Source organism: Dendrobates tinctorius, unplaced genomic scaffold (genome assembly GCF_039654945.1).
Source record: "Dendrobates tinctorius isolate UK_male_01 unplaced genomic scaffold, ASM3965494v1 ptg000018l, whole genome shotgun sequence".
NCBI lineage: Eukaryota > Metazoa > Chordata > Amphibia > Anura > Dendrobatidae > Dendrobates > Dendrobates tinctorius.
Genome location: NW_027361686.1, coordinates 10,897,990 through 10,913,343, shown reverse-complemented (window position 1 = coordinate 10,913,343; position 15,354 = coordinate 10,897,990). Strand labels below are relative to the sequence as shown.

The 15,354-nt window shown below is 42.5% G+C and overlaps 1 protein-coding gene across 2 annotated transcripts in view; it reads right to left on the bottom strand.

Annotated features, from left to right (window-relative positions):
• ABCG4 (ATP binding cassette subfamily G member 4) overlaps positions 1 to 15,354 on the bottom strand; it is a 173,419-nt gene that overhangs the window by 21,475 nt on the left and 136,590 nt on the right. For both annotated transcript variants that reach the window (XM_073566456.1, XM_073566457.1), the window contains 3 exons: positions 15,235 to 15,339; positions 14,331 to 14,499; positions 2,509 to 2,609 (listed from right to left, as the gene is read on the bottom strand). In XM_073566456.1, coding sequence (XP_073422557.1) covers positions 2,509 to 2,609; positions 14,331 to 14,499; positions 15,235 to 15,339 — 375 coding nt within the window. The remainder of the gene's footprint in view (positions 1 to 2,508; positions 2,610 to 14,330; positions 14,500 to 15,234; positions 15,340 to 15,354) is intronic.

Genomic DNA, 15,354 nt, shown 5'->3' with positions numbered 1-15,354 from the left:
TAGATGATAGGTCTAATTCTGATTCCACAAAAAGGAATTCCCACATTCTCATTCAGGCAAAAAGAGCGCGTGGCGAATTTACCAATCCTGGTGTTCTTTGGCAAATGTCAAGTGTCCTGCATGGTGTTGGGCTGTGAGCACAACCCCCATCTGTGGACGTCGGAGACTCAAACCATCCTCATGGAGTCGGTTTCTAACCATTTGTGCAGACACATGCACATTTGTGGCCTGCTGGTGGTGCTGGCCTGTCTCCTGGTAGTTGATCTCAATGAGTTCATTCATCCTCATTTTTCACTGTCTCCTGGTAGTGACTCCAGCCTCTGGACACTACGCTGACAGACACAGCAAACCTTCTTGCCACAGCTCGCATTGATGTGCCATCCTGGATGAGCTGCACTATCTGAGCCACTTGTGTGGGTTGTAGAGTACATCTCTTGCTACCACAAGTGTGCAAGCACAACCAACATTCAAAAGTGACCAAAACATCAGCCAGAAAGCATTGGTACTGAGATGTGGTCTGTGGTCCCCACCTGCAGATCCACTCCTTTATTGGGGGTGTCTTGATAATTGCCAGTAATTTTCATCTGTTGTCTATTCCATTTGCACAACAGCATGTGAAATTGATTGTCAATCAGTGTTGCTGTATCATTGTGTGGGACCCACTTTGTTATAAAGGATTTACGGTGCCACAAAAGGTATTTATTGTTGATATGTGGTACATTTCCCAGTTTGGCAATGTTGATTGGGCAAAATTGGTGAATTTCATTTTGGCTACTAGCAGTAGGGACAGCTGTAATAGGTCACCCTTACATAGGGAGGCATATAAAGCTGACAAATATTTACTGTAATTGGTATGAAACATTATTTACCTACTTAAAATAATCTGAATTCACTTTGAGGTCTGGACTGAGGTGTGAATTTTTTAGGGGTATAATTTATAGTTTAGACTATTTTTTCGGATCCGATTTAAGGGTTTAAATTTTTAGGGGTTTGGCACCTGAATTTATTTCTGTTGCTAAAGAAGCCAAAAGTAGTCTGTTGGATATACTGATGCAGCAAACTTTCCCATGGTCGGTTAGGACTGAATAAAGATGCAAACGATTTTAATCAGAAAACAACTGAGAGTATGGTAATTGGATATGATTAAGTATTGTGTTTGTGAGTTCATCTTTTCTGGTGCCCTAATAATTCAGTCACCTGTGCAATATTAAGGAAATTCTAAAAACATGTTGGGGGCCGTGAGGACTGGAATTTGCGAAACATTGGTATAAAGTGATAATACTCAGCAGATCAACTTCCTAGACCAGGTATCTGACCATTATGTCATCCCTGTATGCATTGCCACCATCAGGGCATTACTGCCCTTACTGCTGTAAGGGGCCCGGGCCCCGCCTCTTGTGCTTCTGATCACAGGGCCCCATCATGCAATGAAGATCTGTGAGCAGTACACACCTCGGCAGTGGGAGCCTTTCTCAGAGCTCCACGGCCATCTATTCTGGATGGCTGCGCAGCTCCCGCTCCCTTTGCCCTCTGGACTACTGGTAAGGTGATGGCACATACGCGATGATGTCAGAGCTGTGCCTGCAGGAGATCGACAGTGAGGGAAATATGAAAAATGTTTTTTTTTGTTTTCTTTATAAAATTAATTAAATGGGTGAGGGGGAGGTGATGGAGTGATGGAGGGGATGGGGGACTGCACATGATGAAGTGGGGGAGAGGGTGACTGCCCATGATGAAGTGGGGGAGTGGGTGACTGCACATGATGAAGTGGGGGAAGGCAGAATGCACATGTTGAAGTGATGAAGTGAGTGGGGAGACTGCACATGATGAAGTGAGGGGATGGGGACAGAAAATGATGAAGTGCGGGAGGGGAACTGCACATGATGAAGTGAATGGGGGAAAGAGACATCAAATTATTAAGTGAGTGTGGGGAAGGGGACAGCAAATGATGAAGAGAGTCGGGGGAAGGGGATTGCAAATGATAAAGTGAAGGAGGGAAGGGGCACTGCAAATGATAAAGTGAGTGGGGGACTGCAAATGATGAAGTGAGTGAGGGGGACTGCAAATGATGAAGTGAGTGAGGGGGACTGCAAATGATGAAGTGAGTGAGGGGGACTGCAAATGATGAAGTGATTGAGGGGGACTGCAAATGATGAAGTGAGTAGGTGACTGCAAATCATGAAGTGAGTAGGGGGCTGCAAACGATGAAGTGAGTAGAGAGAGGGGGACTGCAAATCATGAAGTGAGTGGGGGGCCTGCAAATGATGAAAATTTCCCAAGACAATGCTGTTTTACTCCCCTAGATTGTAATCATTCATATGCCCTTGTACACAGATACAGTGCAAGTTTTAACCTTCAGAGACACCCACCTGATCACTGGTCAGTCCTTTTGTTTCTCTATCTGCTTGTCACAGCTTAGGGATCCTAATAATAAAATCTCCCTAGGACTTCATTTGCTTACAACATTCATAGAACACACTGAATATTGGATCTTTAGAGACGCTTTACCTGAAAAGGGATGTCTGCCATTGTCTTCGCAAGGTAATAGGACTTTAGGCTGTACCAGTAGTTTAGGTGTTCTCTGAGAAAGACAGACATCTCCAGAGGAACTATGGGTAAATATTAAACAGGTTTATAATAGAGGATGAAAAATAGAAAATAAATAAAGAAACATAAGTAGAATGGACTAACCAAAAATAGGAAGATGGGGGGAGAAATATGTATATACAGTATATATACTGCTCAAAAAAATAAAGGGAACACTATTCCATTTGCGACAGGCTGTTTGTGTTCCCTTTATTTCTTTGAGCAGTATATATATAAGAAATGAAGCAATGTACAAAAGGTAAAACCAAGAGAATAAGGGTTAACAACAGTAAGAATGTTTTCATGTAAATGTGAAATAGTAAAATAAGACAAAAAAAAAAGTATGAACAAAAAGATGTCCAAAAAGCTTGTCATAGACACAAGAGAAAAGTCTGCTGGCTTATGGACAAGTTTTAAGTAACCTTATGTACTGTAATATAGTAATATGCTTCCAGTTATAAACAGCTTTGCAGAAATCAAAAGTTAATATAGAAAAACTATTTTGTAATGAAACCTCTTTGAAATAAATGAAAGAAAGAAACTTTCTCCACTTGTCAAACTATTCTCCCTCCTGTTAACATGGTCCAAATTCACTGATAAAATCTATAGACATGAGGTTGAGTGAAGCTGGAGATTTTCAACTTTACTGAGAGATCATGCAACATCTGCTTCCTATCCAAATCTATAAAGAATGGACGAGGAGAAAGGCTCTTACACACAGATGGAGCTGCTGCATCTAGTAAGTGATCCCCGGTTTCAGGCCACTGCAAAACTACCCACTCCTGCTGTATAACATCCTTCATGTGAGAGATACGGACAGGAAAGTAGGACTTCCTCTTCTGTTTGTAAGGCTATGTTCACACTAGGTGTTTTTCAGTGCTCTTTTTGTGCAAATTTTTAGCGGCATTTTATAGTACCAGCAAAGTCTATGAGACTGCAGGAATATCATGCACACACTTTGTTTTTTTTTGTCATCAGTATTATGTGCTTTATTACATAAATGTCCAAAATCACATAGGGCACTTCAAACAGAATGGACACACAAAATCCCATATACATAAATCTCATGTGAAAATACGAAGAGATCCCAGGGGGCGTGGAAGAAGCAAGGTGGCAAAACACGCGTCGGGGTGAGGGGACGCCGAGTGCACACATGTCTCTCTATTGGTAAATATTATTTTGTCATTCTTTAGCACCATTTATTCCCACGCGGCTAGGTATTGCCTTGAGGGATGGTCACAGGGGCTATTACTGCTAGTATATATGCTGATATACTATTATCTTATAACATCACCACAATATGTCTTTTAGAATATGATGTTTTGAGCCACATCTTTGAATTGACTATGGGATTATATTAGAGTTTTCACTGACAGCATTTATTTTTCATGCCTTGCATATATGATTATCTCATCACATCACTACAATAAGTTATATGTCATTTGATGTTTTGACGTGTATAATTATACCAGCACTTTATATTTACTTAAAATGCTGATCATAATACTGATATACTAGGCTTTTTCTCTCTATACTCAGTATTGGCAGTCTTGTTGTACCCTCTGCATGTTTCTTTGTACAAAATTATTGTCTTGATTGATTTTGGTGTCCCCTAGACAGTATTTTGCTTTTTATGAATTAATTGATTTTATTATAAGTATTTAATAAAATATTGGTTTTTAATATCTGGGATCTCTTCGTATTTTCCCATGAGATTTATGTATATGGGATTTTGTGTGTCCAGTATTATGTGCTTTGCATGTTTTTTTGCTCAGTCGAGCATGTCACTTAGATCACTTTCATGTCACGTTTTGTCAGCATTTTTCACCCATTTAAAGCAATGGGTAGTGCAAAAATGCAGTTATCAGGTTTTTCAGCGTTTTTAATGAAAAAAAAACAAGTACAGCAGCATATGAAACCCATTTATTTTTGTGATTTTCCCAGGTTTCCAGGTTTACCATCTTGTCTTGGTCACCTGAGATGGCCATTTGGATTAGTACAGTTTAATTAAATTAGTGATGCGTAAAAAGTAAACATTGGCCAACTAAGGTGTGAGATTGAACAATACCTGTAGCCAACCAAGGTGTGAGATTGAACAATGCCTGAGCAACTCAATGGCAGACCAAAGTGTGAAAGTCAACAGTGTCCTACAAACTCAATGTTCTACCAGTGTCTTAGGTAAATTATTCCAGGCCAATTCACATTCCCCAGCTGTTATATTTGTATGTGTATTTTTTCATGAACATATCTCTTGCATTGGTGACATCGGTGGACATACCGCCGGTTCAACCGATGCGGCTGCACCGAGGCCCAGAGGCTCCAAGGGGACCCTGCAGGGCGGCTAATAGAGAGGGCAATCTGGCTGTTTCTCCAGGCCTGAGGCTCCGGGGGGGCCCCTGGCCAGATTGCCCTCATGTGGGGCAGGCAGGGTGCAATCCCAGCAGCTCCGCTGCCTTTAAGAGAAAATAGCAGGAGCAGAGCTGCAAGGATCCGTCCTGCTTCCTGCCCAGCACCCGCGCTTCCTGTCTCTGATACAGAGAGCAGTGCTGCTGGATGACGTCATCATTCAGCGGCCGGCTGTGCAAGAGCGAGGAAGCGCAGGTACCGGTTATGCTGAGGCTGCGGACAGGTGAGAGGTGCTGTGTGTGTGTTTGGTATGTATGTATGTATGTGTGTGTTTTGTATGTATATGTGTGTGTGTGTTTTGTATGTATGTGTGTGTTTAGAGATGAGGGGTGGTTTGTGTTTGTGTGCGTGCTTGCATGCGTAGCGCTGTGAGGAATATGCAGAGAGGTCAATGGTGCTGTGTGTGTCTGTGTGTGTAGGTTGAGGATAGGCGAATGATGGGGGAGATGGGGAGAAGGCAATGATGGGGTGATGGAGAGAAGGCAATGATGGGGTGATAGGCAGAAGGCAATGATGGGGTGATGGGGAGAAGGCAATGATGGAGGTGATGGGGAGAAGGCAATGATGGGGGTGAAGGGGAGAAGGAAATGATGGGAGTAATTGAGAAGGCAATGATGGGGTGATGGAGAAGGCAATGATGGGAATGATGGGGAGAAGGAAATGATGGGTGATGGAGAGAAGGCAATGATTGGAGTAATGGGGAGAAGGCAATGATGGGAATGATGGGGAGAAGGCAATGATGGGAGTGATGGGAAAAAGGCAATGATGGGGTGATGGAGAAGTCAATGATGGGGTCATGGAGAAGGCAATGATGGGGTGGTAGGGGAGAAGGCAATGATGGAGGTAGTGGAAACGGCAATTATGGGGGGGTGGGGGAAAAAGAAATGATAATGGGGTGGTGAGGGAGAATGCAATGATGGTGTTGGTGGAAAGGGCAATAATGGGGGTGGTGGGGGAGGAGGAAATGATGGGGTGGGGGAGAGGACAATAATGGGAGTGGTGGGGGAGAAGGACAATGAGGGGTGTGGGGGATTGGAATGGGAGGAAGGGGGACTTCTAATGGCCTTAGGAACAGGGGGAGGTGGAGGAAGGCATCGCTTATTATGTCTAACACAGTCCCTTAGTATATAGTGTACTCACTTACTATGCCTAACACAGTCCCTTAGTATATAGTGTACGTACTTATCATGTATAACACAGTCCCTTAGCATATAGTGTACTCACTTATTTTGTATACAGGGCCGGCCCGAACGTATAGGCGCCTAGGGCGCCGACCCAAAGGGGGCGCCAGAGAAAAAATAGAAAAAATTATAAAAAATCTTTTCAAAAGGCAAAAAGTTTTAGGGATGGAAAGAAAAGTGTACATATTTAAGGGCAAATATGACGCAAGAGAGGTTGGTTGGGTTGGCAACAATTTCGATAGAATCTGAAGTTGCTAAACAAATTAATCTCGGTGACTTAGTGTCATCCTTTTAAAAAAAAAGGCAAGGAAACAAAAATTTTAATTACCTATGGTCGTTTTTGTTTTGTGTTATTCATTACTTTGTATATATTTGTCCTATACAACTTCTCAGAAGATTAAAGAGTTAGGAGAGAGTTAATTAATCATTGTTGTTGTGGTTTATTTTGCTCCTAAATTTATATCCCAAGTTTTCATCTACTGCCAAGAATAGTAGGGGCGTAACAAAATAGTTTCGCCTAGGGCGCCGTAATCTCTCGGGCCGGCCCTGTTTGTATAACACCATCCTTAGTTACATAGTTTCCTCCTTTATTATGAATAACACCGTCCCTTATTACGTACCATCCTCTCTAGTTATATATGGTGCCGACCCTTATTATATAGCTTCCTCTGCTGTTATGTATAGTGCTGTCTCTTACATAGTGTATTCTTGCTAATTTTGTTATTCACAGTGTCCTCTTTTATTACATAGTCCCCTCTATTTTTAGATATAAAATGACTGCTGATCGAGGAGCCGGTGACCAGACTACCAGTCCATCAGCTCCTCCATTAGAAAGGAAGCTTTCCTATGCTCCATCAGCCCATAATTACATTATACATTGAGAAGGCTGAACTTTTAAATTCCTATTTTGCATCTGTTTTCTCTCAGAAAGGAAATGTAACATCAACTGTTATTCACTGTCCTATTAAGGGAATAGAAGAATCCAGGATATCTATAAACAGAAAGATAGTGAGGAAACACTTAGCTAACCTATATGAATTCAAGTCTCCAGGTCCAGATGAATTACACCCCAGAGTACTGAAGGAGATAGCAGAAGAAATTTTTGAACCCCTCTCCATAATCTTTGAAAATTCTTGGAGACCAGGAGAAGTGCCAGAAGACTGGAGAAGAGCAAATGTTGTTCCTATCTTCAAAAAGGGGAAGAAGGTGGACCCAGGCAACTATAGGCCGGTGAGTCTGACTTCTATACCAGGAAAGATCTTTGAACAAATTATTAAACAACATGTATGTCAATACCTGGATAAGAATGAAGTGATTAAACAGAGTCAGCATGGGTTTGTAACTAATAAGTCATGTCAGACTAACTTAATTTCCTTCTATGACGGTATCACTGATTGGGTGGATCAAGGAAATGCTGTAGATATAGTATATCTTGACTTCAGCAAAGCATTTGACAAAGTCTCTCATACAATCCTTATTGAAAAGATGACTAAGTATGGAATGGACAAGGCAACTGTTAGGTGGATTCATAACTGGCTTAGTGATCGGACCCAAAGAGTGGTCGTAAATGGCTGCACATCCAGTTGGAAGAATGTCTCAAGTGGGGTACCACAGGGCTCTGTCCTGGGCCCTGTATTGTTCAACATCTTTATCAACGATTTAGATGAAGGAATTGAGGGTAAACTGATTAAATTTGCTGATGACACAAAGCTAGGAGGGATAGCTAATACTAGAGAAGAGAGAGAGAGGATTCAAAAAGATTTAAATAAACTGGAGAAGTGGGCAGCAACTAACAGAATGGTTTTTAACAGGGAGAAATGCAAAGTACTACATCTGGGCAATAAAAATGAAAAAAGCATATATAGAATGGGAGGAATAGGGCTAAGTGACAGCACATGTGAAAAAGACTTGGGTATACTAATAGATCACAGACTGAATATGAGTCAACAGTGTGAGGCAGCAGCAAAAAAGGCAAATGCAATTCTAGGATGTATTAACAGAAGCATACAGTCTAGATCACGTGAAGTCATTATTTCCCTCTACTCCTCTTTGGTCAGACCTCATCTGGAATATTGTGTCCAGTTTTGGGCACCACATTTTAAAAAAGACATCAACAAACTGGAGCAAGTTCAGAAAAGAGCGACCAGAATGGTGACCGGTCTGCAAACCCTGTCTTATGAGGAAAGGTTGCAGGATTTGGGAATGTTTAGTTTGCAAAAGAGAAGACTGAGAGGAGACTTAATAGCTGTCTACAAATATCTAAAGGGCTGTCACATTGTAGAAGGATCAACTTTATTCTCATTTGCACAAGGAAAGACTAGAAGCAATGGCATGAAACTGAATGGGAGGAGACACAGATTAGATATTAGAAAAAACTTTTTGACAGTTAGAGTGATCAATGAGTGGAACAGGCTGCCACGAGAAGTGGTGAGTTCTCCTTCAATGGAAGTCTTCAAACAGAGGCTGGCCAGACATCTGACTGGGATGATTTAGCGAATCCTGCTTTGAGCAGGGGGTTGGACCAGATGGCCCAGGAGGTCCCTTCCAACTCTACGATTCTATGACTCTATGATTCTACAGCTAACAAGACAAGACGGTATGTAATAAAAAACAGGGCTCTATATAATCCAATATGCAAGGGATAGTACTGTACATAACAAGAGAGGGCACTGTAAAAGGGACAGCAATATCTCTATATACAGTCATATGTAAAAGTTTGGGCACCCCTATTAATGTTAACGTTTTTTCTTTATAACAATTTTGGTTTTTGCAACAGCTATTTCAGTTTCATATATCTAATAACTGATGGACTCAGTTATATTTCTGGATTCAAATGAGGTTTATTGTACTAACAGAAAATGTGCAATCTGCATTTAAACAAAATTTGACCGGTGCAAAAGTATGGGTACCCTTATCATTTTCTTGATTTGAACACTCCTAACTACTTTTTACTAACTTCCTGAAGCACTAAATTGGTTTTGTAACCTCATTGAGCTTTGAACTTCATAGCCAGGTGTATCAAATCATGAGAAAAGGTATTTAAGGTGGCCACTTGCAAGTAGTTCTCCTATTTGATTCTCCTATGAAGAGTGGCATCATGGGCTCCTCAAAACAACTCTCAAATGATCTGAAACAAAGATTATTCAATATAGCTTTTCAGGGGAAGGATACAAAAAGTTGTCTCAGAGATTTAACCTGTCAGTTTCCACTGTGAGGAACATAGTAAGGAAATGGAAGAACACAGGTACAGTTCTTGTTAAGCCCAGAAGTGGAGGCCAAGAAAAATATCAGAAAGGCAGAGAAGAAGAATGGTGAGAACAGTCAAGGACAATCCACAGACCACCTCCAAAGACCTGCAGCATCATCTTGCTGCAGATGGTGTCACTGTGCATCGGTCAACAATACAGCGCACTTTGCACAAGGAGAAGCTGTATGGGAGAGTGATGCGAAAGAAGCCGTTTCTGCAAGCACGCCACAAACAGAGTCACCTGAGGTTTGCAAAAGCACATTTGGACAAGCCAGTTACATTTTGGATGAAGGTCCTGTGGACTGATGAAACAAAGATTGAGTTGTTTGGTCATACAAAAACTCGTTATGCATGGAGGCTAAAAAACACAGCATTCCAAGAAAAACACTTGCTACCCACAGTAAAATTTGGTGGAGGTTCCTTCATGCTTTGGGGCTGTGTGTCCAATGCCGTCACCGGGAATCTTGGTAAAGTTGAGGGTCGCATGGATTCAACTCAGTATCTGCAGATTCTTGACAATAATGTGCAAGAATCAGTGACGAAGTTGAAGTTACGCGGGGGATGGATATTTCAGCAAGACAATGATCCAAAACACCGCTCCAAATTTACTCAGGCATTCATGCAGAGGAACAATTACAATGTTCTGGAATGGCCATCCCAGTCCCCAGACCTGAATATCATTGAACATCCGTGGGATGATTTGAAGCGGGCTGTCCATGCTCGGCGACCATCAAACTTAACTGAACTGGAATTGTTTTGTAAACAGGAATGGTCACAAATACCTTCATCCAGGATCCAGGAACTCATTAATAGCTACAGGAAGCGACTAGAGGCTGTTATTTTGGCAAAAGGAGGATCTACAAAATATTAATGTCACTTTTATGTTGAGGTGCCCATACTTTTGCACCAGTCAAATTTTGTTAAAATGCAGATTGCACATTTTCTGTTAGTACAATAAACCTCATTTGAATCCAGAAATGTAACTGAGCCCATCAGTTATTCGATATATGAAACTGAAATAGCTGTTGCAAAAACCAAAATTGTTATAAAGAAAAAAGGTTAACATTAATAGGGGTGCCCAAACTTTAACATATGACTGTATTAAACTGAATGTATGTATGTATGTATGTGTGTGTGTATCACCAACCAATCACTAAGCATCTCTCATTTCACCAGAGCTGGTTAAAAGAAGCTGAGCTGTGATTGGTTGCTATGAGCAAGTTTTCCCACTTGACAACACCTCAGCAGACACTGACATGGTGGGAGAAATCTAGCATCCCTGGGAACATAAGCTCCCAGCCATTGTCTGCCCCCCAGAAAGGAGCACAGAGCACATGACAGAACTGAATCCCCCCTCCAATGGATCATTGGTATGCAAGTTAGGGCAAATCCACTCAGCATTTTGGTACTGACCCCAGGCCTTTCTTAAAGGGATCTCCGGTATGGAAAGCAGGGCAAATCCATCCAGTGCTTTGGTTCTGACCCCAGGCCTCTCTTAAAGGGATCCTCGGTATGGAGGTCAGGGCAATTGCCTTCAAATGCTCTGGTACTGACCCCAGGCTCTCTTAAAGGGATCTCCTGTACGGAAGATAGGGCAAATCCCTCAGTGCTCTGATTCTGACCCCAGGGTTCTATTAAAGGGATCATTGGTATGCAAGTCAGGGCAAATCCATCCAGCGCACTGGTTTTGATCCCAGGCTTTCTTAAAGGGATCCCCGGTATGGAAGTGAGGGCAAATCCAATCTGCACTTTGGTACTGAGTCGGGATCCCTGGTATGGAAGTCAGGGCAATTGCCCTCAAATGCTCCGGTTCTGATCCTAGGCTCTCTTAAAGGGATCTCCTATACGGAAGTTAGGGCAAATCCCTCAGCGCTCTGATTCTGACCCAAGGGTTCTATTAAAGGGATCATTGGTATGCAAGTCTGGGCAAATCCACTCAGTGCTCTGGTTCTGATCCCAGGCTTTCTTAAAGGGATCTCCAGTATGGAAGTTAGGGTAAATCCCTCAGCGCTCTGATTCTCACCCCAGGCTTCTATAAAAGGGATCCCCGATATGGAAGTTAGGACCGTTTCACTGAGCGCTCTGGTTCTGACCCCAGGCTGACGGGATGATGTGGGATATTAGGGGTAGTAGTCCGGTGGCTCTGGCTGATGGGATGATGTGGGATATTAGGGGGAGTAGTCCGGTGGCTCTGGCTGATGGGATGATTTGCGATATTAGGGGTAGTTGTCTGGTGGCTCTGGCTGACAGGATGATGTGGGATATTAGGGGCAGTAGTCCGGTGGCTCTGGCTGACGGGATGATGTGGGATATTAGGGGTAGTAGTCTGGTGGCTCTGGTAGGATGATGTTGGATATTAGGGGTAGTTGTCCGGTGGCTCTGGCTGACGGGATGATGTGGGATATTAGGGGTAGTAGTCTGGTGGCTCTGACAGGATGATGTGGGATATTAGGGGTAGTTGTCCGGTGGCTCTGGTTGACAGGATGATGTGGGATATTAGGGGCAGTAGTCCGGTGGCTCTGGCTGATGGGATGATGTGGGATATTAGGGGTAGTAGTCTGGTGGCTCTGACAGGATGATGTTGGATATTAGGGGTAGTTGTCCGGTGGCTCTGGCTGACGGGATGATGTGGGATATTAGGGGTAGTAGTCTGGTGGCTCTGACAGGATGATGTGGGATATTAGGGGTAGTTGTCCGGTGGCTCTGGTTGACAGGATGATGTGGGATATTAGGGGTAGTAGTCCGGTGGCTTTGGCTGATGGGATGAGGTGGGATATTAGGAGTAGTAGTCCGGTGGCTCTGGCTGATGGGACGATCCCCGGTATGGAAGTTAGGACCATTACACTTAGCGCTCTGGTTCTGACTCCAGGCTGATGGGAAGATGTGGGATATTAGTGGTAGCTGTCCGGTGGCTCTGGCTGACGGAATGATGTGGGATATTAGGGGTAGTTGTCCGGTGGCTCTGGCTGATGGGATGATGTGGGATATTAGGGGTAGTAGTCCAGTGGCTTTGGCTGATGGGATGAGGTGGGATATTAGGGGTAGTAGTCCGGTGACTGTGACGGAATAATGTGGGATATTAGTGGTAGTTGTCCGGTGGCTCTGGCTGACGGGATGATGTGGGATATTAGGGGTAGTAGTCAGGTGGCTTTGACAGGATGATGTGGGATATTAGGGGTAGTAGTCCGGTGGCTCTGGGTATGGGACGATGTGGGATATTAGGGGTAGTAGTCCGGTAGCTCTGGCTGAAGGGACGATGAGGGATATTATAGTGAATGTGGCTATGCGGAGTGGGCGGGGCTCTACACTCAGCTTTATATATATATATATATATATATATATATAGATAGATATAATCATTATAATTTGCTATAACTAACTGTAGTTAGTTACTATGCCCGGGCAGCGCTGGGCTCTCCAGCTAGTACATAATAAAGGAGACTATGTAATGTATATACATGTATGTGTGTGTGGCTATATATATACATATGTAGCTTTGTCGCCATAAAAGGAAGGAGGCCCAGACATATTTCTTGCACAGGTGCCCCAAGCTGTCAGTGTCCGCCCCTGACTGGTGACCTGTGTTCATGCTTCTGTGGTGGAACCAAAACTGAACTTTTGGATCCTGAAAAGCGTAGCAAAAACACACCAAAAATTGATCCAAAACCTGCATTTTTTACGCTGCTTCTTTTCTGCCAAGAGTGCAGGTTTTGCCGCAGAAAAAAAAAACTATGAAACATCTTACAGCAATACCAAGCCGTTGTGTTATCGATCCATCACTGGAGTATTCAGTATAATCTGCTCTTGTGTTTCTGGGAAGCATGTCATTTGACCTCTCAGTGAAGCTGTAAATCATCTCCATCTCTGCCTTGTGTGTGAATTTATAGTACATTATCAGTCAGCAGTCGGGTATCAGATGTGAAGTCTTGTCCAGTGTAGAAAAATACTTTTTTCCGTTATAAAATATATTACAGAGGTTTTTCTCACTTTTCTGATTGCAAAAGTTGTTTATAGTTAGAAGAACATTTACTACGTAGATAAACCGTATTCACAGAAGCCATTCTAGGAATATCTAAACCATAGCATAAAGAACACGTCCCTTACTATATTGTGGGAACAGGTTTGTGGTTGGGACTTCACATAAATATTTTTTTTTTTAAGAAAGAAAACATGCTCTCCTTGCGTATCACACATTTGTGTCAGTTTTTGCCTTCCTTTAATGTATAATGAAAATGGGGAAAATGATGCAGTCAGCATGGAAGTAAAAGTATATTCAACATGTGGTGTAGTTGTGGTTCTTTATGTCAGCTCAAAAAATAAAAGTTTGGATGAAAATGTCATCTGATGGTAGTTTGGCCAGACTTTTTTCTAATGACTATGGCCAGCTTAAAGGGGTTTTCCCACAAGGAAAATTTATTACCTATCCACAGGTTGCACCTGAGTTCCCCATTTAGAATGTGGTTAAGGCCGGGATCACACTACCGTGTGTGATGCGAGAAACTTACACTCAGTACCGGAGCGTTAAGCTGCATGTGTTTCTATGCAGCTGCAGCTCCGGTCCTGAGTGCCGGCGGTAGTGCCGGGTGTTGATGCGAGAGACTCGTGCGAGTTTCTCGCATCACACACAGTAGTGTGATCCCAGACTAACAGTTAAACTTTAGGGGAACTAACCAAGTAATTGCACTCAGATTTTTTCTGTACTTGTAGAAAGTTCTATAAAGTGAGAGCTTGAGCACCATTCCATACAAAACGCCTCCTCATGTGCTGGGAAGGAGGCATGGAGGACTCAGGACTGCATGATTAGTGATGGATGGAGGTGATAAATCTTCTGTTCTTTGGAAAACTCCTTTAAAATGTATGACTAGAATATTAATACCAATAAAATCTATTGACTTAATAGTTGCTCTTACAGGTTAATACTGTAGGCATAAGAGCTGCAAACATAAGAAAGAGCATGGAGAAGAACAGGAAGCCTGTGTTATTTAATACTTTGCTGGCATCATCACCAATGTGCAGGTACAGCAGCCCGATCAGAACCCCGATAAACAGGTGAGACATGAAACGCAGGTGAGTCAGGACCTGGGAGGGTGGGAAAGTACAAGCAACATCACATGTAATGCCCCCATACAGAGAGAACTCGTTGCCTGCAAGAAGAACAGAACAGGCAGCATCATGTGATAGAAACAGACTCATCGGGAGAAAAACATAGGAAAAAAGAAAAGAAAAGCTCATGGCCAAGGAAGACAAACAACACAAATCCTTGGGTGCAAAAAGAAAGTTTTACATCTATACAAATGAGCACAGGAACCTGGGACAGCAAAAATACAATACAGTCCAAGAGAGTGTGGGAAAAAAACGTCTTACGTCTATCACCACAACACCCCCAGATATTCAGCACTATGCAAAAGTTTTACGCAACGTAAGAATGCTTTCACACAGAGCAATGTTAATAGTTTATTTTTAACAATTAACAAAATGTAAAGTGAATGAACAAAATCTAATCAAATCAATATTTAGTAAGACCACCTTTTGCCTCCAAAAGAGAACCAAAACATCAGGTCTTCACGCGTTCACTTTCACAATTTTGAAGGAACTCGAAAGGGAGGTTGCTCCAAACATCTCGGAGAACTAACCACAGATCTTCTCGATTTGCTAACCGATAACAAATAAACAATTAACACTTCTATTTTTGAAATCATTCTTACTTTGCAGCATTTTTTCCACACTTGAATATAACTTTTTGCACAGTACTGTGAATCTCTCCCTCCTTCCCAATTACGTTAATTTCATACCGATCGTCGTCCTTTAACATACCGTATCTCTCAGGATTGAGAGGAATGTGCGTTTAAAGAGGATGCAAAACTGATTCATGGAGCTTGTTGCAAATGTATGGCTCTCAATGTGGCCAGAGACGTCCTGCTGGAAAATAGAAAG